Source organism: Taudactylus pleione, unplaced genomic scaffold (assembly GCF_031769625.1).
Source record: "Taudactylus pleione unplaced genomic scaffold, aTauple2 ptg000095l, whole genome shotgun sequence".
NCBI classification, from domain to species: Eukaryota; Metazoa; Chordata; class Amphibia; order Anura; family Myobatrachidae; genus Taudactylus; species Taudactylus pleione.
In genome coordinates this window covers 2,946,924-2,971,259 of record NW_028284497.1, presented here as the reverse complement: position 1 = coordinate 2,971,259, position 24,336 = coordinate 2,946,924, and the positions used below count along the sequence as shown (strand labels likewise).

At 39.7% G+C, this 24,336-nt stretch overlaps 1 protein-coding gene across 1 annotated transcript; it reads right to left on the bottom strand.

The window, feature by feature from the left end:
* Window positions 1-952: 952 nt before the first annotated feature.
* LOC148526481 (olfactory receptor 5V1-like) lies at window positions 953-22,418 on the bottom strand. Its single transcript, XM_088470141.1, has 3 exons — window positions 22,351-22,418; window positions 8,206-9,123; window positions 953-987 (listed from the first exon to the last, which is right to left on the bottom strand). The coding sequence occupies exons 1-3, from the start codon at window positions 22,367-22,369 to the stop codon at window positions 953-955; spliced, it is 972 nt and encodes a 323-aa protein (XP_088326267.1). The 5' UTR covers window positions 22,370-22,418.
* Window positions 22,419-24,336: the final 1,918 nt, after the last annotated feature.

The window sequence follows — 24,336 nt, the reverse complement described above, 5'->3', positions numbered from 1 at the left end:
GATGATCTGCTTTTATGTGCTGATTCAGAGCAGGATTGTTTGCATGACATAATATTATTAGTAAATTTTTTTGCATGACAAAAATTGCAAGGTATCTAAAGATAAGCTACAGCTCATACAGAAAATGGTTGAGTTTCTAGGGCATTGTATATCACACCAAGCCAAGCATCTTAAAGAAGAGAGGAAGAGTGTGATTCAAAAAGCTGGTGTCCCATGTACATACAAATAGCTTAGAGCCTTTTTAGGTTTGATTACATATTGCCGAGAATGGGTGCCTTGTGTATCCAGCAAATTGCATCTTTTGTATGATGCACTCAAGGGACCTACACAGCAGGGTCCCCTTGTATTAACACCTGAACAAGTTGAAGTTTTTTATGTCCTCAAACAAGACATCATTAATGCACCAGCATTAGCCTTACCAGATTACAGTAAGCCATTTACACTGTTTTGCCATGAGTCTAACTCACATGCTCAGGGGGTCCTTACACACATACATGGACATAAGAAAAAGCCGTTGGCATATTACTCATTTCAGCTAGATCCTGTTGTCAGAGCAATGGTCACTTGTATACGAGCAGTGGCAGAAGCAGCTCTCATGTAGGAAAAAAGTGCTGACTTAGTGTTAGGACATCCCTTAACCCTTATGGTACCACATGGGGTAACTGAGATTTTGAATCAAGCCCAAACTAAAAACCTGTCTGCTGATAGACTTACAAAATATGAAGTGGCATTATTAACACCAAGTAATATCACTCTCAAGAGATGCACTGTATTGAACCCTGCATCATTACTTCCTCAGGTATCAAGTGAAGGGAGAGGAGGTGATACAAATGATGATGACAGTGATATCGACAGCAACGAGGGGAACACTGAAAATATGCAAACTTTTTATTTTCCTGATCATGATTATATCGAATTGATGAAGCAGGAATCATTGTCCTTATCTAACATTTCAGATGTTCCTTTTGTAGATGCAGACCTCAATCTCTTTGTAGATGGGTAAAGATACTATGTAGATGGAGTTCCATATACAAGATATGCTGTAATCACACAAACTGAAGTGTTGGAACAAGGAGCTCTACCTTGTCACATGTCTGCACAGGAGGCGGAACTCAAGGCCATTACACAGGCCTGCATCCTGCAGAAGGTAACATTGTAAATATTTACACCGATTCCAGGTACTCCTATGGGATCGCCCACATTTACGGACATATATGGAAAAGTAGAGATTTCTTAGGATCTGCAGGTAAGCCAATCAGATATGCTGATCACATCAGAGCACTGTTTACTGCATTCCAATTGCCCTGAAAGCTTTCAGTGTTGAAGGTAAAAGCACACACTAAAGACACTACACCCAAGGCTGAGGGCAATAGACTGGTAGACCAGGCCACACGTGCTGCTGCCATAAGTCACTACTCCCAAGGGCAACCTACTTATGTGGTAGATCCCGCCCCCAAGATTGACTTAAGTACCCTCTTAAAGCTACAAGCACAAGCTCCAGAGGCTGACAAAAATGCATGGTCAAAGCTAGGAGCTAAAGAGAAAAATGGTGATTGGGGAGAAGGTCAACTTTTGTGTCTAACAAAAGCACTTTATCCAGTTATGGCCCAAACTATATATACATGGTAAGGTGCACTTGGGGAAGGATACAATGGTGGCTATCGTCAACCGGAATTGGATAGCTCCGGGTTTTGCACAGACAGCACAGGCCTTTGTAACAGAATGCCTAATATGTGCATTGAATAATCTGGGTAAGACTGTCCCAACCCCTTTGAAAAGTACTCCCCAGACTCAGTATCCCTTCCAGAGGATACAAATTTACTTTATACAACTGCCCCAATGCTCATGATACAAATATGTTCTAGTTTCTACCGATATCTTCTCTCATTGGGCTGAGGGATGGGCGTGTTGGAAGGCAGATGCAAAAACAGTGGCTAAGAAAATCATGTCTAAGATTATCTGCAGATATGGTGTACCAGAAGCCATAGAAAGTGATAGAGGTACCCACTTCACAGGACAGGAATTTCAAGAGATGTTGAAAGACCTAGGTATAGTCTCTGCCCTTCACGTTGCATATACTCCTCAAAGTAGTGGATACGGGGAAGGTCTTAATGGTACTATAAGGATAAAGATTAAAAAACTGATTGCAGAGAAAGGTTTGACATGTGTACAATGTCTTCCCATGGCCTTACACTCAGTGAGAAACTGCCCAAGGAAAAAGATAGGGCTAACTCCATATGAAATTCTCTTTGGCACTGCACACAGACTAAGGTGTTACTTTCCACAACAATTGCAACACTTTCATGGTGATATGGTGCATTATGTATCTGTCCTTCAAAAACAACTGACTAAAATACATGGTCAAGTGTTTTCTTCTATTCCAGACCCCAATCTAGATACAGATACCCACCATTGGCAACCTGGAGATTGGGTGGTGATTCAAATGCATACCAGAAAAACTCTTGAACCCAGGTTTGAAGGTCTATTCCAAGTCCTGCTGACTACACCTACTTCAGTGAAACTTCAAGGAAAGTACATCTGGATCCACGCTTCCCATTGCAAAATCTTCCACCAAGGGGAGTTTCAGTGATTTGAAACATGAATAGATACATGTTGCTAGGCCCCAAGCCAGACAAAGGCTTGTGGGGATGGATACTTTGCTTTGCTTTTTTTGTAGTCTTTATGATAGCTTTCAACTTTGAAGCATTTATTACACACACAAAAACAGGCAGTGGTATAGGCAATGGTACAGACAATGGTACAAACCATAGTACTTCCAGGGAAAAGAGGGAACTCCACCATCAGCTGAATGAGGTATGGGATAACAAATTCATTTGCATGCATCACATTTTAGCACAATTTGCCAATACCACTAACTGTTGGGTGTGTACCCATTCTCCCATATCCTCAAAGACTATGCCCTATGTAGCAGTCCCTGTCTCCTGGGAAGAAATTAAACAGATTTCCCCGAAATATTTTGTAACAAAATCCAAAGTTGTACTGTTGCCCAGAACAAAGGATGGTTATAACCAAAGTTCCCTGAATTTTATTATTGTAGGATGGTTAAAACCACCCTGGTTGAAAGCTGTCAGGAATGCCTCTCGTAACAAAGAGACTACACAATTGGTTTGGGTGAATAACACACAAATATATGTCCAGGTATACAGAGACCACTATAGAGGAAACAAACTTTACCTTTAATGCCACACTTCAGCATCGCAATGGCACTGTCAATACATATCCTACATTGACATGGGAAGGAAAACAACAGTGGGAGAATTACCTCAACAATAGTGTCAATATTACAGATTGTGATGATGCACAAAATTGGAACTGCTCAAACCCATAAGAAGTATATGTACATCTGTATGCCACTTGTGTACCAAGAGAAGCACAGTTACTTCTGTATTTGGCAGCTGACGTCACTTGGTTGGGGCAGTTGACACTTCCCCCTTCCCTCTATTTTGTTTGTGGTTATAAAGTGTATAAATTCCTAGCTTTTGGAGGATCAGGCAGTTGTACCTTAGCAATAGTAAGTCCAGCTTCATGGATAATGAATACCATTGACATAACAAAAAGTTCAGCTAACCATCGAGTAAGAAAAGACCTTGTAATAAATAAAGCTCATGCCCATGATTTGGTATACATACCATGGTACAAAAAGATGAGTTTATCTTTAACACTATAGTGTACAGAATACTCACAATATAGAGGCTTTAGCTAAATTGTTTGACAATGTCACAGATTAAATTTTTGATGTGCTTGATATAATCACTAATGAACTGTAATTTAAGGTAAAGGTTATGGGACAGTTTAGATGGGTCCTTGACTATCTCACTGCTGCACAGGGTGGCATGTGTCAGATAGTTGGACCAGCCTGTTGTAACTATATAGCTGATAACTTCTCTGATCCAATACATGAACACATGAAGAAAATCAAGGAACTAAAAGACCAGTTTAGAGAAGCACATAATGATCCAGAGTATGATTTTGATGGTGAAGGATGGTTTTCTTGGTTAAACCCAGCTAATTGGTTCAAGGGATTTGGTGGATGGATATCCGGAATCAATTCTCTCATTGCTAAGGGTTTAGCTCTGGTCGTAATCATTTATATTGCTGGAAAACTTGCCTTTTTTTCTAATAAAGAAGTCACTTACACTTGATTGTTGTTTTTCCAAGGAAAAAATGCCACAAGCCCTGATGCTGACTCAGGTATATGATAACATCTATACTCAAGACAACATTCCAAGCTGCACCATTTGTGGAATCAGCCTCTTTGAGGATGACAAGAAAACATGTGGACAATGCAAGACTATCATCATTTCCCTGAATATTCATGACAAGATAATAAACAATTAGAGACTGGGGACCATGGGCTTGCCCTGGCAGGGGATGGGTCATCCTATGTATAATTGTTCTTATAATGGCTTATATGTATAAGTACCTATTGGAATATGCACGAACATGATCCTGTTAGGTAGAAAATTTGTGAATAAGAGATGGGGAATGAGAAATCTGATATTAAGCAATCCACATGAGACTCCATTTTGTAACAAGATGGAGTATGCCTGTAAGGTATTTACTACTTTAAATGCAGAACAGTAGAAAATTATTTTCCCAGTCTTTGAGTTTCAGTAGACCTTGAGCTCAGCAGATTGTGACTAGCAAGCTAAGCTTATGAATAGGGATGTATTCCAAACTGTTCCCATAAACCTCTCCCCCTAAAAGACTCCCTTCTACTAACCTTGTGGAACAATAGATGCTTGTACATAATGATACTAGGCATGTTACATTTATTCTGAACAACCTTCTTTTTGTAAGAAACGTTATAAGACGCCTGTGCCTTTTGAAAAATACACAGAGATGCTTTTACACTGGCAGAGTCCAGTCTCAGTGTTAGTCAGAGAAAATATCAATTGATACAACACAAAGAGATATCTCGATCAAGAAGTTTGACACACATACTAAGCATTGCTTAATGCTAGACTGTTGAGGATCTTGAATCATCATGTTGCTTGTTCTTCATTTGGAGTGGGTGCTGGAGGAGCATTGTGAGCCTTTTCTAGTGCCCCAGAAGCCTGGATTTGTAAAGTCTATCTGGTGAGGTATGCTGCTATGGGGTCCATTTTGCAGTGGATACAGTAATGTAGATTTATAACTGCACTTGTGTGTATGTGTGTGATTCTGTGTGTGTGATTATGTGTGTATGCACACAAATGCAGACTCTGCATCAGGAGGATCTAATGACTTTATAAGGCCTCCCTGCAGGAGCCTACAGTCCTTTCCAGTGGGTTGCGGAGGAGAGAGGAAGCAGAATCAGTGACACAAGTAACTACACACATTTATTTAATTTTCCAGTGGTAAGTATTTTATGTTTATTTGTCTTTAATTCTCATTGTATGGACATAGCAGGTTTTCATTTTCCATTTCTCATTTCTTACAGCATTTCCTATAAATGTAACAAATGTTTATTTTGCCATTCAATTTGTTTTCTGTAATAAGGCAAGTTTTAGTGTGTGTGTGTGTCTCACTTATCACCAAAGCCTGTACTTACATTGGACAGCTGCCTGAGGATGCCAGGACCTATATGGGGTGGCCCACTGAGGCTGCCTGGGAAAAAAGGGAAGACTGTCTCTTACTGCTGGTGATGGCTGTGGATCGTATAAACTATTATTTATACCTGCTGCAGCCTGCTCTTCTGGCCATCATTGTCACCAGCTGGGTGCAGCAAGGAGGCAGCTGCATGGGCATCCTTACTCTTTCTTCTCCTCAGCTCTCCTTTACCTCACACACCCAATTATGCAAGCTCCACCTCCCTGGCTATACAAGAGGAATAATGAGGAGCTGAATGAGCAGAAGCCACGCAGACAAGGGGACTTTTTAATAGCTTCTTGGTGTGTGATTAAATGAATGCTGGACGAGGGGTATATTGTTTAGTCAGTGCTGGAGAGGAATGTATTATTGGTGCTGGGCAGAGGGATTAATAGGAGCTGAGAGGAAGGTTAATGGCTGCTAGGAGTGAATGGATTATTGTGTGCTGGGTGGAGGAGGTTAATGGGTGCTGGGAGTGAATATATTAATAGGTGCTGGGTGAGGGGGTTAATGTGTGCTGAGAGTAAATAGAGTAATGTATGCTAGGTGGGGTGGGGGTAATGTGTGCTGTGAGGGGGGTTTATGAATGCTAGGAGTAAGTAGATAAATTGGTGCTGAGTATGAGGTTAACAAGTTCTGGGGTGAAAGGACCAGTGGGTGCTTGGGGTGAATGGATTAATGGGTGCTGGGTGGGGGTAGATGAAGGGGTGCTGTCAGTGCAGACAAATATGTTATTGGGTGCTGTGAGAGTGAATTTATTAATGGATTTGAGAATAACAGTTTAGTGTGTGCGGAGTGTGTGATTTGATTAAATAGTGCTGGGTGGGAGAGGTTAATAGATGCCGACAGGGTGTTAATGGGTGCTTTTAGGATGAGTTGATAAAATTCATTCTTAGAGAAGAATGTGTTAATGGATACTAGGAGGGTGGATTGATCAATTCATTTTCTGTAATAAGTCTCTCTCTCTCTCTCTCTCTCTTACTAACATAAGTGTTTTGTTTACAAAAATATAGGTGCACTATACAAACATTACTATACAAAATTATAATAAATTTTGCATCAAATAAGAGAGTGTTTTTGCATAATTTTGGCCAAAGTTATAGGCTTACCCACCATGTCCAGCTAACCTCATCATCGGGTAAGTCCCTAACATGCAAAAGGTTCAAGTCTGGGTCACACCAAATATTGATTTGATTTAGATTTCTCTTCTGTTCATTCACTTTGCATTTTGTTAATTGATAAAAATAAACCATTAACACTTCTATTATTGACACCTGCCTAAAACATTTGCACAGGACTCTTATTATATATAAAATTGGCACATCCTTAAATTGGATCCTTTACTAACGGAACATTTACCAGATCATCCTGAGATACTTTTTTAGAAAAGCTAGAGACATCAAGTCATATATTTCAAAGAGCTGTTTGGCACCCATCTCCCATGGGCCCACTGATATGAATAGTAGAAGTATTTTAGGAAATATATAAGGTTTTTTTTCCTTGTGGAAATTGCAAAGTATGTAAATTATCTGATAAAGGAGCAAAAACCTTTCAGGCTACTTCTTCCGCCAAACAATCTGAAATTGCTAATTATATAAATTGTAATTCCTCTATTATTGTATATATGGTAACATGCCCGTGCGGCCTAAGTTACATCAGGAAAACTAAAAGAATTCTTAACCTGCGAATCCTTGAACATACCCATAATATTAGAAATAAAGTGCAGAACCATAGTTTACCTCGTTACTTCCAACAATGTCATAATAGTAATCCTGAATGCTTGAAGTTTAAAGGAATTGAGCATATTGAACTGAATAAGAGGGGAGGTGATAGAAATAAAGCGTTAATGAAAAGAGGATTGGGATGGTGCAAGGTCCCAGAAAGTCTTAATAATATGCATGTTCACTTTCTCCAGGATTAAAAATGAAAGAAGACAAGCACTCACGTTTAGTAGGTGAATTCCCATATATAAACAGGTCATCCTGTGTACAAAGTGCAGCAGCTGCAGAAGCCCAACATCCATTTCAACAGATAAACTATTTTCCTTGGGGGCTTCAGGGGTTTCAGCCCCTGAGGAAAACAGTTTATCTATTGAAACAGACATCGGGCTTCTGCCGCTGCACTTTGTACACAGGATGACCTGTTTATACTTGTAATATAGGAATTCACCAACTAAACGAGAGAGAGAGAATAAGTCTACAGGATCTTAAGTACAGTACTACATTGTATTAAACTGAATTTGATAAAAATTCAGACAAAATAGTTTTATTATGTTTATTTTGCTAGACTATACATGTTTATTTTATTTTAGTTGTGTATTTTTAAGTCCTACAGTGTCACTGCGGATACTGTTTAATTTAAAGGTTCTGCTGTAACGTTCTAGTGCTGAGGACTAGAAAAGTGACACCCTAATAAGACCGTTGTTTTATTATTTTATTTTGCATTAGTTTGTTATTTGCACAATATGTGTGATTATTAAAATTGAAGTAAGAGGTACAAGGATCTAACTCTCATTATTCATAAATCATTGAAATTCCTTTCAAGCTATCTGTAGTTTAAGAAAGAATGCAAATTACATTTACTTATGCATTTTTGAATGAAGGAAATGTCTACTAATTGCATGTTTCACATCCTGATTTTTTAATGTGTATATAATTGGATTCAACATTGGAGTCACAACGCTATACAGGACAGAAACCATCTTATCTTTGCCCAAACTATATGTAGAAATTGGTCTCACATAGTTGGAAATAGAACTTCCATAGTATAACAACACTACAGTAAGATGAGAGGCACAAGTGGAAAATGCTTTCTGTCTTCTTTCATTAGATTTCATCTTCATTATAGTCACAATAATATATACATATGAGACAAGTATGCCCAGGAAAGGTGTCCATCCAATGAAAACTCCAATGGAGAGTAACAAGATCTCATTGACCGATGTATCATCACAAGATAAGGAAAGAAGTGGGGGAATGTCACAAAAGAAGTAATTGATTTTAGTACCACAAAAGTGCAGGCAGAAAGTGAAAGTGGTATGCACTACAGAATTCACAAAGCCACTTAACCAAGATATGCTAGCCAAGTTGACACAAACTTTACGCTTCATCATCACCATATATCGGAGTGGGTGACATATGGCCAAAAAACGATCAAAAGACATCACCCCAAGTAGAACACACTCAGTACCCACAAATGACAAAAAGAAATAGAGCTGAGTCACGCAGCCAATAAAAGAGATAGATTTTTTATTCACTAGAAGTAATTGCAGCATTTTGGGCATAGTTGTTGAAGTATAACAGATATCTAGGAAGGATAAATTACCCAAAAAGAAGTACATTGGTTTATGTAAGTGTTTATCCCATTGTGACACTACAATGATGGCTGTGTTTCCTATTAACGTCAGCAAATATATAAGAAGGAGCAAAAAAAACAGTAAAACTTTGAAATGCGGGTGTTCAGATAAAGCCAGTATGAGGAAGTCTGTGGATTGTGTCTTATTGTTGCTGACTGTAGATTGTATCATCTCATCTGCAAAGAATATTACAGTTCTGCTGGAGTTACATTACATGTTTATATAAATTCATTGTTTTGGACACACTGAAATGTATAAATACATATTTTTAGTACAAGGGTAGTACTTTTAGATATGTTTTTTATTTTCCATATTTTTACATATAAGATTGAATTGCAATATATGTTTCTGTCTTAAATTACTCTGGCTTAGGCTATAGACAACGTTAGCAACAGGCAACAATTATGTTTTTTTAACACAGCTAAAGAGACTAACTAGTGAAGAGTTAAAATTATAACAGTGACAGATTTCAGCAATGAAATTGTAAAGCTCAATAAAGAACTAGTGCAAAGTATTGGATAAAAAAATTATTAATTACTGTTAAACCAAAGATCTGTAACACCTGCTCATCTGTAGTAGACTATTCTTATGTGTGAGAGGGTAACACGGTTCTACCTTACCAGCATTTTTTAGATGACAGTCTCAATTCATTGTGGTGCCTTTACCTTCTTTGATGAAAGGTCAGATCCACTAAGGGTCTGCTTGTGGTCACCCTCATAATCTGTAGTGTACTGTAGGAGTAGTATACCTTATTCCTCACCCTGCCTAATAAGTAAACACACAACCACATAGGGGGTAGAAATGGAATGATCCTAAAGGATATTGATAATTTTAATAAAACCAAAATAATAGCACTTTTAAGATAAGAAAACTGTAACATAAACTCACTAAAATATCCCTATTCCCAAATAACTCACTTACCCTAAAAGCTGCCTTAAGAATTCACCTATATTTAAGTTTACCAATAAAAGAATTAGGTAGCAATCCCCTTACGGTGCTTTTCTTTTACTTTCACAGTAAGAACATTACCAGAACTGGATATTTTATTGACAGTTGATTTTAAATCACTTACTGAGAATACATTGAATACTCATTCAGAGCCGCTCGTTAACAGCAGTACGCTCGTTGCGTTCCGATGTTGACTAACCGCGCATGCGTCGGTGTTACACTGTGCATGTGCGTACGGCAGATTGCGAGCTTATTTTGACTCATTCGTAAAATAGCGTACAGGAAGTGACATGTCAAATGTGATTGACAGAACAGGGCGTTTTTGGGTGTTGACGGGGGTGGAGATGGAAAAACGCAGGCGTGGCGTTTTTGGGGCGTACATACATTAGCAGATGCGAACGTAAAATGTGTTCGTACCGACTCATACGTCACTGGATGATCCTCTTTCCCTTCAAAATGCTCGCACAGCTTAGGGTCTGGATTACTCGACCACATTGGCGATGGCCTTCTCCTCCGTCCCGGCACTCCACGATGTTGCAGCAATTAATCGCGGGTGGTCAGAACAGCAATTAGTGTTGGATTGTAAACCGGCTTGGTATGTGTTTTGAAATCAGTTTTTTGGGTTAGCACAAAAGCGTACGCAGGTGGAAATCATTGCTGCTAATGTCAGGATTACACAATCAATTTGCATACATTTGTGGGGGTTTATTTTGGCCTCAATTTGTTGGTTTTGGCCTATTGTAACAATAATGTCATCATGTTTTTTTTGTTTTTCCCTTTTTCTTTTGGCCTGGTGAATTTGCATCGTTATGTAAATTTTTAAACGTTCCTTAAAGAGCCCTTTTTTTTAATTCATGTAAAATGTGGTTTTTGCACGTTTTTGCACGTTTTTGCCTTTTGGCCCAGGATTAAATGTAACCCATTTTGACAATAATGTGAGAATACAATTTCAAACTTTTTTTAGAATTTTATTGCTCAAACAAAAACTAAAATAAAAAACAGATTGTAGAAAAAGATTTTTTGCAGGGTTCATTCCCAAAGTTAAATTAATTGGGCCAACATAAAAGATTTCTGAAATGTAAAACACAAAAATAAAAACAATTCACAAGAAAGGAGAGGGAAGTTTTGTCCAGAAAGGAATATGAGGCAAGCACAGAAGGAGTGTGGGAAAAGTAGCCATTGCTTTCACCGTTTTTTCACCCGTTTGGCTGGGGGAGGGAGGGCGCCAGACCGGGTCCGGGATGTCATCGGGCTGGCCTGTCCAGAGGCAGATGTTGTGGCCTCTGGACTAGGCACAGGGCTAGGCACATTTGGAGGATTGGCTGATGTTGTGCCAGAGGTGGAGGATCCTGATGTTCCGGCAGGAAGGGAGGTCGGCTCCACCATGTGCTGGCGAACGAGCTGCTCCAGGGCATTGGCGATGCGGATGTTGGCCCTGGTATTTTCCGCCAGGGCCTGACCAATGGTCACATTAGCCGCAGCATTTTGCTCCAGGGCCTCAGCCACCCGTATCAGACTGGCGTCCATCCTCTGCAGAATTTCCGTATGGAAATCCGATTTGAAATTGAGTTCTGTGAGGAGGGCCACTGCCTGCGAGGGGGATTGCCCTGGACTGGCTTCTGCAGGGTCCTCAGCCGGATGTACTGGTTCCTCCCCTGCAGAGCCAGCAGAAATTCTGCGGCCAAGGCTCCCCTCTGGAGCAGACTCATCCGCCTATGTCTCTGTTGGAAAAATGAGAAAAGACTCACATTAGAATCTACATATTGGCACAATAACATTTCAGAGTTGGTGACATCACAATATTTACCTGGGACAACATGAGGAGCCGCAAAGTCTGGCATGTCCGTATCCATGTTGGACACGCCAAACACCTCCACAGGCTGCACACACCCCTGTGCCAGCTCTTCTAAATCCGTCAACTCCAATAACACAGGGGTGGGATCCCCACCTGTCCCCCTTGCATGCCTAGCCCTGTCCGCCAGTTTTTGCTTTAGGCAATATTTGAAGTCGGCCCATCTGTGGGATAAAATTGGAACCATTATCCTATTGTTTAAAATGGGGTTTGTTTTTAGGGGGGGGAAGTGTTTACTTACCGCCATTTGACATCCCGGGCTAGACGGACATAATCACCCACCCTATTGACAGCAACGGCTACCTCTTCCCACATTCTCCACTTCTGGCTTGCACTCATATTCCTGTCTGCCTGTGGCAGGATGTCCACACACTTCTGAATCAAAACCTCCATCTCCTTTCTTGTGAATTGTGGCTGCCTTTTCTTTTTGGCAGCTTTGCCCGGAATACTGGGCCCAGCAGCCTCTTCCATGTCATCCTCCTCACCTATTTGTGTAAATATGCAGAATTCTCAACTTCACAACTTGCCCAATATTATGTTTCTAATTAATCATTGAGACAAAATGCATGAAATACTTTCCGCCTGACTGTTGTCCATTGTTTCCCTGGTCTGTAGCCATGTCTGAGCTCCAAACAAGAAATACACCAGAATTTTAATTGTGTTTCGTGACGTATTTATACATGCGTCCTTATTTTGCGGCCGCATCATTGATTGTGCGTTCCTATGATCCCTCCTTAATTTGTGCGGGAAACTAAACACTATTTATGGCTTGGTGTGTCTCGAGTCGAGGTGGCATTTTTGGATTGTTGGAGGTTACCTTGGTCGGAGTTTCTTGTTTGCGGATTTTGGAGTTGGCGTTGTTGGGAGTTTATTTTGTTTGCTATATTTGCGTTTTTATTTTCTGGACGCTTTTTTTTTGGTGTGTTTTTTGGCCTCGTTTCTTGATTTGGTAAGTTTTGGGAAGTCTAACTTTGGTTCAATTTGTGTCTCCTTCTTTTTCATATTTTTCTAAAGTTTTTTTTTCCTAATTTCATCTCTGTTAGGTTTTTATTTGTCTCGGCCCCAAAGACCTTTTGATCGGGAATCTTATATATTAGCTCTTGGTAAGTCCATTTTTTAACTTGTATTTGCGAACTAATTAGCGCATTTTTATCTGTTTGTATAGTGACTTGTATTTGCGAACTAATTAGCGCATTTTTATCTGTTTGTATAGTGACTTGTATTTGCAAACTAATTAGCGCAATTTTAAATGCTTATTCATCCTGTAAAATTGTTTGTGTTTTCCCTTTAGCATTTTTTGCTTACATTTGACCCCAATTTGACGTACTGTGTGCAATGTCGTTTTGCTCGTTGGCCAAATGTGTGTTTCGCCTATTTTATGTTTTGTCTTGCACCAAATTTACAAACATAAATGCACAGACTAAACAGATTTTTTTTAATATTGGGAATATTTACAGTTTGGACGTATCATGACAATACCCAGGCATGTAAGCAGCAATGGATGGTATCATCAAGCTAAGTTGTTTTAATTTTATTTTGGGGTGGGTAAAAAGCCTTACATTCAAATCTTGCCATTTCAGGTTGATCTGGGTCGGATTGTTCTGGCCATGCTCCCGGAAGCCGACCAACCTCAATCTCGTCCCAGGCGTAGGTATCGTAGGCGTGTAAGGCCCCAGATATTTAGAACACGTGTCACCCTTTTTGGAATGCCCGATGATGAGGTTTTAAGACGCTACCGTCTTCCTCCCAAAATCATCATAGACACTCTCTCATTAATAAAGAGTGATCTTGAGCGGCAAATTGACAGTCCTACAGCAATACCACCACTTACGCAACTTATGGCGGTGTTACATTTCTGTGCCTCAGGATCGTTTCAAACAACGGTGGGAATAGTGGCGGGCATCTCACAATCCTCCTTTTCCAGGATCCTGAGGGCAGTGATGGAGGCACTTTTCAAGCACCTCCATAATTTTATTAAAATGCCTTTGGATATGGGTGCCCTTAGTGTGGCCAAGGCCAAATTTTACCAAATAGCTGGCTTCCCACACATCATAGGGGTTGTGGATGGTACTCACATACCACTTCAGCCTCCAGCATGGCTGGAGGCCATATTTCGCAACCATAAACACTATCACTCCCTGAATGTAATGGTGGTATGTGATGCCTCCCTCCAGATCCTGTCCCTGAATGCAAAATTACCAGGAAGTGCACATGACTCCTTCGTCATCCGGCAATCAGGGTTATGGCACAAATTAACCAACCTACAAGCTGGTGATGCGTGGCTCCTGGGTAAGTGGAGACCTTTAGTACATAACAATGTTAAGCTTGATACACAGTGATCCTGATGTTGTCTATTCTTTTTCACAGGAGACAGTGGCTACCCTTGCATGCCCTGGCTGCTCACTCCTTATTTGGCTCCCACACCAGGCCCACAAAGTGAGTTTAATACAGCACTTACAGCCACCAGGCAAGTGGTGGAGCACTGTATCAGCCTTTTAAAAGGCCGATTCAGATGCCTCCATCGCTCTGGTGGCGAGCTCATGTATTTGCCGGATATGGTTTCGAAAATTGTGGTCCTGTGTGGGATATTTCACAACATCGCCATAAGGAGTGGTGTCCCAATGCAGCCAGAGGATGCCTTACCTGAGGATGGCCCCCCCGAGGTTGGTCGGAGGTCAGTATGTGGGGGGGCCATACGCGATGATGTCGTGGCCAGATATTTTAGGTAATTATTGACCAAACAACAGTGTTTATACCCAATGTGTTACGGTTTGTTTGTGTTCATCTTTTTTTTTATTAATTTTTTCCCCATCTTCTGTTTGTTTGCATAATCTTTGGCACTCCCACGATGACTACTTCCTGCTACCCTTCAAAAACCTTTATGTGGAAACTTGTGGAATATATTATGTAACCCATATTGCAACGCCATATTTGTGGAATCATGTGGCCATGGTCCTTCGTCAACCAGTTCTTGATTTGTTGTGTGCTTGTTTCCTGTTTTTGGTATGTGGTGTATTTCTGATTATCACTGTGTGTTTTGTTTGTGAGTGACCACTTTGTTTTTTGATTTCTGTTGTGAATAAATTTTTTGAGAGTGTAATTTGGTTCCTTTTTGGGCACGTTAGAAGCAAGTGTAACCAGGCTCACAAACGTTACATTTGCCTAAGGGGTAACCCAGTAATGAAGCAAGTTGAGCTAAAATGTAATATGTTTTCGGGGTACAAACCAACACACCAAGGAATCCTGTACAATCAGTTGGCTTCGTAAGATCAGCCTAAGCACCTTGCCCACCAAATAGGAACCTGTAAAATGTTGTAAACTATAATGTTGCCCACCCCAAAAAAGGAAAATGACATTGGTACTGGTAGGTGTTTCATGTGCCTGTTTGCTTTCAAAATACAACACACAATCTTTAGTGAGAATAATTGGCAATCCTTGCTTGAAGAGTCTACTTATGTCAGTGTAAAGAATCTTTGATTTACAAAAAACGCATGAGACAGAGCGTTAATTATAACTGATTTATTTTTAAACAATTTCTAAAAAAAATTAAAAATAAACTAATTCCTAAGGAGGACCGCCAGATGGTCAAGGCCCTGCAGCAGCCCGGTGACTTGCTCCCGCATACGGGCCACACACTGACATATTTCAGCCCGACGCCTCTGTTCCTCTGTGGGTGACAAAAGTTTGGGGATTAATACATCAATAATGAAGCCACATTCAAAAACAACACAAAACAAGCAAACCAAAACTTAAAAGCTTGTGAAAAAAAACATCATTACACGGATAAAACCCAGCACCCCAAAATGTTGTAGGCCAAAAATACAAGGGCCAAAAAAAAATGCCCACAGGTGTGATATGTGTATGGTGAAATCAGCAGGAACAGGTAAAGACAACCCCAAAAAAAACAAAAAGGCGACAAATAGCCCACAAAAAAGGGGACGACACATGATTACATACAAACAGTTTGTGGAGCCAAAAAAAAAAAAGCAAAAACATACCGTTCTGCAAAACGCCAGAGTGAGAAGCCACTCCCTCGACCTCCTCCTCGGTGGCTACATTCCCCAAACCTAGGGGCAGGGTGTTGGCTGAATCCGGGGAGGGGGTATTTGGAGGAGGGGCGGTTGGAGGAGAGGGGGAATTGGGCTGGAGGGGAAGGAGCCCCGAAATCTCAGCCACAGGGTCTGGGGAGGAGGGGGTAATTGAGGAATTGGGGGTTGGCGAGAGGGGCCGTGACCAGCGTCTTGTCTGCCGATGATGCCGTAGTCTTTGCTGTGCCCCTAAAAGATGTGAAAAAAATTGTGGTTAGTTTCAACATGAATCCAAAAAATTTAATTTTTTAAGACAACACAAATAGGAAAACATGGCCATGCAGATATGAGTACAATGAATAAATAGGACAGACATGAAAACATGCACACGCAGATATGAGTACAATGAATAAATAGAACAGACATGAAAACATGCACACGCAGTTAGGGCCCACAAGATAAACATGAAAACCACAGTCCATAAAACTTACTTTCCGCGATCTGCATGCGAAAGCATGCCAGCAAGCGGGGCGTCCGCCAGTGCAGGTCCGACCACCTGCACTCCAGCTGGCCGATATGTCGGCGTGAGCCGAAGGAGCGCAGGCGGCGACGTACCTCCGCATATGCGGAACGCTTTCTGCGATTTGTGATGGGTGGAGGCTGCCTGGTGATCCGCCTGTCCATCACCTCCGTGAGCACCAGCAGCTCGCGCCTGGTGAATGCGGCAGCTCTCATGATGGCAATGGTGTATTTTTTAAAAATTTATTTTAATAAAGTACCAAAAAAAAATTTGATTGGCTAATGTATTTTGGAAATTAACAGGACCAATTCTATTGGTTAGTGTATGAGTCATGTGTTCGACAGGGCCAGAAATCTCTTGAGAGTTATGATAGGCTTGATGCAGTGACATGCGTAAGCAAATTTAAATAAAGAAATGAACCCCGGAAAATATGCGGGGATCCAAACAAATAGAACAATTGTTTAATTGGGGCTAACATGTATTTTGACCAATAAAAGCGAATGTTTAAGCCGTACGTATTCTGCGGGTAAACACAAACACGGACAAGATTAAAGTTTATTGCATTGTGTTGAAAAAAAAAAAACAATTAAGCTAATTGATACATTGATTGGCAGGATACGATTGAGGGAGGTAGGCAGAATAAACGAGCAGGTAATCGGAATCGGACAGGCCCACTTCCGGTTTGTACTTGTGCGTGCGTTCCCTTCAAGCCATTTCGGGGATGTACGCTCGCTATTTGGCACGCTCGTTAGTTAGAGGAGGGGTCTGTTGAGTTTGGGGCGGATTTTTATCTGCGTAAGAAAATACGAGCGAGTGCTTGAATTTAAATATTTTTTTACGTACGCCGAACATACGTACGCCCACTTGCGTCCGGGTCTGAATCAGGGCCCTTGTTTCTTAGAATCCATTAAAGTGTGGTAAACTAAGAAATAATTAGCTTTAATACCTTATTATTACCTAGAAACCTACTCCTATTGAATAATACTCCAAGATATACTAGCCCTAAAATGTTATTATACTCAGAATCCCCTTATTTACTCCCCAAAACTTTATAGACCCTTTTTTTTGCTCTCATCACATTCCAACATTAATATAAATTATTTTGTATGCGTAACCCACACTTATTATACAGTACCTTGGTTTTTTTTTTCAGAAAACTTTTTGTTTTCAGAAGACATCATTAGTCTTTTTACTTCTTCTAAAACATCAAAATAATTATCCTAAAAGTATTTTTTATTAAAATTTCAAGAAAGTGAACCAAAAACAAGCATAGTTTTTTTTTTTACCCACCACAAATATATACTTTGTGGCTCTTGTTTTGCCAATAATCTACCTTTCCAAAATAATAAAATGCAGGATTCTGTGTACTCAGATGAAGATGTGGATGGGGTAACCCTCCTTGCACTAGGATTCATAAATAAATTAGCAAAAACTTCTCCTACTGTATGTAGCAGTGAACTACAATATATTTATTAAACACATAAAAACAAAAATCACAATAGAATACCTTCACAGGGAAGAGGATATATTATACAATAGAATGTGTATTGTAACCTTTCATGAAGGAAATATTATGGTGAAAACAACAAACTGCTTAAAACACTTTACCCAGCTCCTTGTGGATCCACACACTTGCCACCGACGCGTTTCAACCTTCTGTCGAAAGGGTGCCTTGATAAATACCAGAAAGTTGAAACACGTTGGTGGCAGGTGAGTGCATCCACAAGGTGCTGACCAGGAATCCAGGAATTCGTGTAAGCACTGGGACCTCTGCATTTAACCCACTAGAATAATCCGGAGTTTGTGGGAGCCGATAACCTAGGGGTCCCCCACTGCCCACATTCTGGGTATGTTCCTGTCTTTACTACATATTTATTTTCTCTGCTGAGGGGTAAAGTGTTTTAAGTAGTTTGTTGTTTTCACTATCATTTTTCCTTCATGAAAGATTACAATACACATGCTACTGTATAATATATAATTTTCCCTGTGAAGGGTATTCGATTGTGATTATTGTTTTTATGTGATTAAGAAATGTAGTTCACTGCTACATAGGAGAAGTTTTTTTATGAATCCTAGCGCAAGGAGGTTTACCCAATCCACGCCTTCATCTGAGTACTCAATACGGTCTTTTGGTGATAGAACCAGGGGCAACCACCAGCAGCTGGGAAGTTCACTGCCCAGAGTGTCCTTCTCCCCTTGTAGAATTCTGTGTAGGCAAAATAATTTGCACTTGAAATAAAAATACATTGTTTTTCTAAGCATATTTGCTGTGTTAAATCAAACACTTTCTATGTGTCAGAAGAATATTGTAGCCACACAAGGCCATTTTAAAAACTTGACAACCTACTGTACCACATCACATATCATACAGTACATACATTCATATATACATCTATACATACATACACAAATACATACATGCATACATACATACATACATACATACATCATATTTGTATACACATTTCTATTTACAAGTTTTCAGATTATTATATAATTTTTTATGAATGTCACTAATCATTAGATAGAGAGTGGAAGATACCTAGTTCAAACAGATGATTCCACATAATATAGCATAATCATGAATTATTAAATTATTATAATGTTAAATATGGGGGTTCAACCTATATATTTGTATAACACACCAAAATGGAAGAGACAAAATAATATTTCTATATGGAGGCATTTGGATACTGAAGTCATATATTTTATCATTATTCATTAAAATCATTGTGTCAAAATAAGTGGTTCCTGTTTAGTAGTTCTGAGAAATATTGATAAAACCAAATATTAATATATGAAAATTGTGCATTCAGATGTGAAATGTGTTTTAGAATCAGAAACTTTTTATTCCTAATGTGGTTTCTATTCATGTATTATACAATTATTTGAGACATCATCTTATTTTCAATTTTATCCTATGTCAGATATTTCTATTTGATCAGAGGAAGATAAATGAGAAAAGTTTTTCTTGCTTCTACTGGAGTGTGTTATAAATCCTACAGATTTAATTTTAAAATCCCAGTGCTCAGCATACAAAGTTTTGGCACATTTCTTGTCAACTTCCTATGATATAGTTCATTTGATAATGTTCCCCCTCAGACAATAGTGTAAGACAGAACTTAAATTAATAAGAGATACACAATGATTTGTAACTTTGTGTTTCCTAATGCATAGTTCCACCTAAATCTTTATCTATCAGCAACCTGCTATATTGTTAATTAGCTGGTATACAGCGTTTCCCGGGTTGAAGACTGGACCCTGAAGTACACCTGCAACCTTTATTTGTTTACATTGTCCTTGCCTATAACCCCATTCCATTAATCCTGAAAAGGACCCCACTGTTTGCTAACATGCATACAAACAGTGGCGAGACTACCGTGGGTGCAAGGGGTGCGGCTGCTATGGTGCCCGAGCTGTGGCCTGCCACTCCCCCTTCACCCAGTCACACACACAAGATGGGCCAGTCCAGTCAGGGCAGTCAAGGGAGGCCCAGGTGTCAGCAATGTTGATTTCGTGCTGGTCCACCAGTTGATTACAGCTGGCGCAGTGGCAGGCAGTCATAGAGAGACAGGGCTGCTAGTTGGAAGGCAATCAGAGATTGCAGACCAGCATCCAATCAAAAGTGGCAGCTCCTGATTGGCTGCTTGTTTGCGATCTCCATTTGGTTCATAATAGGCACCAGATTCAAATTGCACTGGCACTGTCTGTCCATGTCTGCTGCTGCCTGCCACTGCACCAGCTTTAATTAGCTGGTGGCCCTGCCCCAAATCTACACCTGCTGGCTGCTGATGGCACACAGGGGGAGGCAAGAGGCTTCTGTAGGAATATGGGGAGGTGAGTTTACTGGGGGGGCATAATGTGTAAGGGGCACTACTATTATGTGGCATAATTTGTAAAGGGCATTACTGTGTGGTATAATGTGTAAGGGGCACTACAGTGTGGCATATTGCGTATAAGAGATTCTACTGGTTGGCATAACCTGAATGGTCTCTGTGTGGCATAACATGAATGAGCTCTGTGTGGGGGCAAATGTATTTTGTTTTTTACCTCATGGGGGGACTTTTAAATTCTTGCTATGTGGCCCACAAAGTTCTACTTATGCCATTGCATCCAAACATAGAGGCTCTGGATTTAATATGAACTTGCATGAGTCACAAGTTTGCTCAGACAGAGGTTTAAAAGGATACTTTTGTAGCTTTCTCACAGGATTTTGGCAGACTGCCAATTTCCACTGGAGCCAGACCTGGACCCTGTGTAATTTAAGAGTGTCCTCATTTTTAGGGCTTGTGTGACAGTGTGTGGCCCTGACGATGTTCAAACCTAGGCAAAAACCTAATCCTGGTCAAAATGCAACATCCTGCCAAATTTGGTGGAGCTAGGTCCAAATTTCTGGTCGTGCATAAAGGACTAAAGACGGACAGATAGACAAACTTTTTCACTTATTATATAGATGTACATGGATGTTTTGCTCTTTAATCAGCAGTGTCTTCTTCTTTGTATCTAATTATAAAGTATCAATTTCACAGGTTTATCCTAATCATCACTTCACACTCTTATTCACTGTGGCATTTTGTAGGTACTGCTGTTCTTATATCACACCTGTTTCAGGCATCTGGAATGATTAAAGAACTCTGTATTGATTTTTGAGTTCCTCTCCTAAGTGCTCTCATATCTTGTCAACCCATACTGGAATTGTACCATCTGCTTGCTACTAGTAAGATCATTATATAATCTACAGTTCTTGCTTTTTATCACTATTTCTCATCAGCATGGTTTGCATTAAATGTCTCTTCTCTGATTTTGCTAACGTTGCATCACTTCAGTTCAAATAACGTGTTCCCTCACTGTTCCTGGATATGTTTTGCTTGTACCATTTTTTAAGGGATCAATGGCAATCATGTAAATATAAAGATTAAAAAACACAAACTATTTAGTGATAATATTAGTGTCAAATTCCAGTAAACCACTAAAATACAAAACAATTCAGAAGATAAAACAAATATGAAATGTATGATTTCTGAAATGTACTGCCTCCTAGCAGTTTAAAAAATACATCAAACTACTGATTTTACATTGGTAATATACTAGAACAGGTAGACATTAATCTCCATAATGCTAAACTGAAAAGTAAATCTGGTAAGCATGAAGCTTTGTAGGGAGCCCAATCAGGGGTTTTGTGCATCCAAGGATGATCCAGATCCAAGCATGTAGTCCGCACTACATGCTTGGATCTGGATCATCTTTGGATGTACCAAACCCCTTACTGGGCTCCCTACAAAGTGTTGCGGTGGTGCCATGCTATGTGCCCAGGACCTACAGCTACAGCAAGCTAGCCCACCGCAACCACCTAAAAGGGTGAGGACTTTTCGTATCAATGACCCACAAGGGTTATTGTGCACGTGTATATCCAGTAAATATTTTAGGTTTTATTTATTGTGTGTATTTCATGAAATTTAATAAATGTTTTATATATTTGATGCATATTTATGCTAAAAAAACACATTTTGTATAGTTTCTTTTTTTATATGTTCATTTTCATCGTCAGACTAAGCGCCTAAGTTCACACACCAAAATTGGTATGCATATGTTATTTTAGGGAGTAGTTGTGTTGCTCTCAAGGTGTATGATTGGTTGCCATTGGTTCTGTTTATTGCGCAAGCATTGGCGTCACTAGAATCTGTTGTATCTTGTAGCTTTAAGTAATGTCAATATTAATTGCAAACCCCTGATATAGGTTTACTGTATTTTTGCCTATTCCTTAGTTTTCTTTCTTTTAGAAGCTGACAGTGGCATTGTCATGTGCTTCTTCCATCTAATCATACACTTCCCATATGATTTAGAATGTCATCTTTAACATTATAAAAAAAGTACATTATTTATATTGAAATATTGCCTGTGGCCAATTATACATTTTCACTGGTAAATAAGTTTAATATAAAAGCTCTCTGTTCTATCACTTACTATTACTGCTGCATACATTATAGCTGACAGGTGAGAACATTACACAGGTTCCATCTCCAGCTTTATGGGACTTTTAGCAACAATGACATACCTGTAATGTTATGCACCATAGTGCTGTTTTCTGTACTGTAGATAGTCCTGATTTGAAAAGTAAAGTAATCTCTATGGTTTGTGTAATAAAAAAAACTTTTTTGGGTGTCCTAACAAGGTATACTCATTTTCCTTTATGGAAATAATTGTCTGAAATTGCACAAATAATGGTATGTGGACTTTCAATCAAATGAGTTCCATGTGCTATAGCTATTATGTTCTACATTCTGTAGTAGGTGTGTAAAAGTAATAATACCATATAGTCTCTGAAGAAACCCAGACAACCAGCATAAAGTCTAGCATCCATGTGATCTAATGCAGACCAGCTATTTATATTAGATGGTTGTGTGGTTCTGCTGTGTTGTGGGATTTATATGATGATGGTGGGATAATATTAGCATCAAATGTTGGCGTCATAACAACAAATTAATTGGTTCATAGATTCCTACCAGGGACATTATTATTTATTTTAAACTATCTTTTGAGGATTGCAACAAAGATACTCAGTAGACACTGTGTAACAAATTGTTGCCTTGGATCAATATGTATAAATTATGGTTGCTTTTAATATAGTTGTAACCCTGGTTAAGGGATAAAATAAGAATGGTACTTATAAATCTATGTAATATTTATAAATGTACAATTTATGAGGTAAAATATATATATGTACAGTATGTAGTCACAATTCATGATATATGTTTATTAATGTATTAACATATCGATTTATGTGGTACTTTTTTATCTCTGTGGTGAGGATGTGCTACAGTGTGTTGGATGCACTGGAGAAAAAGGGGCGGAGTGATATGCCTGGGTGTGGTTGGGCTTCTGTTAGGGAAAGAAGGGCCAAGTTCAGAGAGACATTAATAGCAGCTGTTAGCAGCAACTGAGGGCGAGTCTGCAGATCTCTCTACTCAGTGCCTGCCCTCCTGTTTCCTGGGCAGCCGATGAGTGGCTATGCGCTGCCGGGCACAGGGGGGCAGAGCGGAAGAGGAGGCATTAGCGGCGGCGGGCAGCGAGGGAGTGCCGCTGATGGCAGGAGTGCATTGCTGTTGCCTTTATGTGCCTGAATGAGCGCCCCTTGGATGCTCAAAGCAGCTCTGCAGCAGTGCTGTAGTGTTCGTGCAAGGTACCCAACAATCTACATGCAGGTGCCATGGGGCAGCTACAGTATGGTGCCACCTGTAGGGCCCTGTGTGATGCCACTGTTCGTACAACCCTAGTTATGGCCCTACTAGAAACCACCAGTTAATTATATAGGTGAATCAGCAGTCTAAACTGATTCAAAGTAAATCGCACTACTGTAGGCATTGATTTCTAAATATGAATTAGTAATGTAGCATTGATTTGACACTGTATGCACTTTCCCTGATATATACTGACTGATCAATGATTAATATAGCAGGATACAAAGAACTGTTTTATGTCTTAGGGGTTTATTTATGGAGAATCGGGTTGTAAAACCCAGCACTTCTGATCATGTTTTTGCCTGATGTTTAAAAGGGCAATGCTTTTAATGGGAAGACACTGCTAGGAAAAGCATTGCCCTTTTAAATATCAGGCATAAACATGATCAGAAGCCCTGGGTTTTACAAACCAACAATTGTAAATAAACCCTCTAGTTTTAAATAATATGAGATATATTGTGTGTATCAGTTGTTGTTAGCACATGAACTTTCAGTGACATATTAAGTGTAACTACTTTAACACCATAACTAATTAACTTAACTAAGCTGAATTGACAGAAATATCAGCATGTTTACATATGACCGTATTTCATGACAATCAGGATTTATATTTCAGACCAATTTATCAGACACAACTTGTCAGGGTAGTGGCTCCGATAAGACTAGTACCTAGTAGAACCACCTTTTGCTGTAAAAACAGATCTGTACATTTACTTGGCCATTGTAGGACTTTCACCTTTTTGTTATTCAACCAGTGTTACCTTGGCCTTGTACTTGAGATATTTTTCCTGCCTTAATTTGAT

Bases quoted from the DNA above. Each gene is read 5' to 3' on its own strand.
- LOC148526481 (XM_088470141.1), bottom strand. The intron at 988-8,205 runs GTAGACATTTCC...CCATCTACAAAG, and splicing joins GGATGTGAAACATGCAATTA to AGATTGAGGTCTGCATCTAC.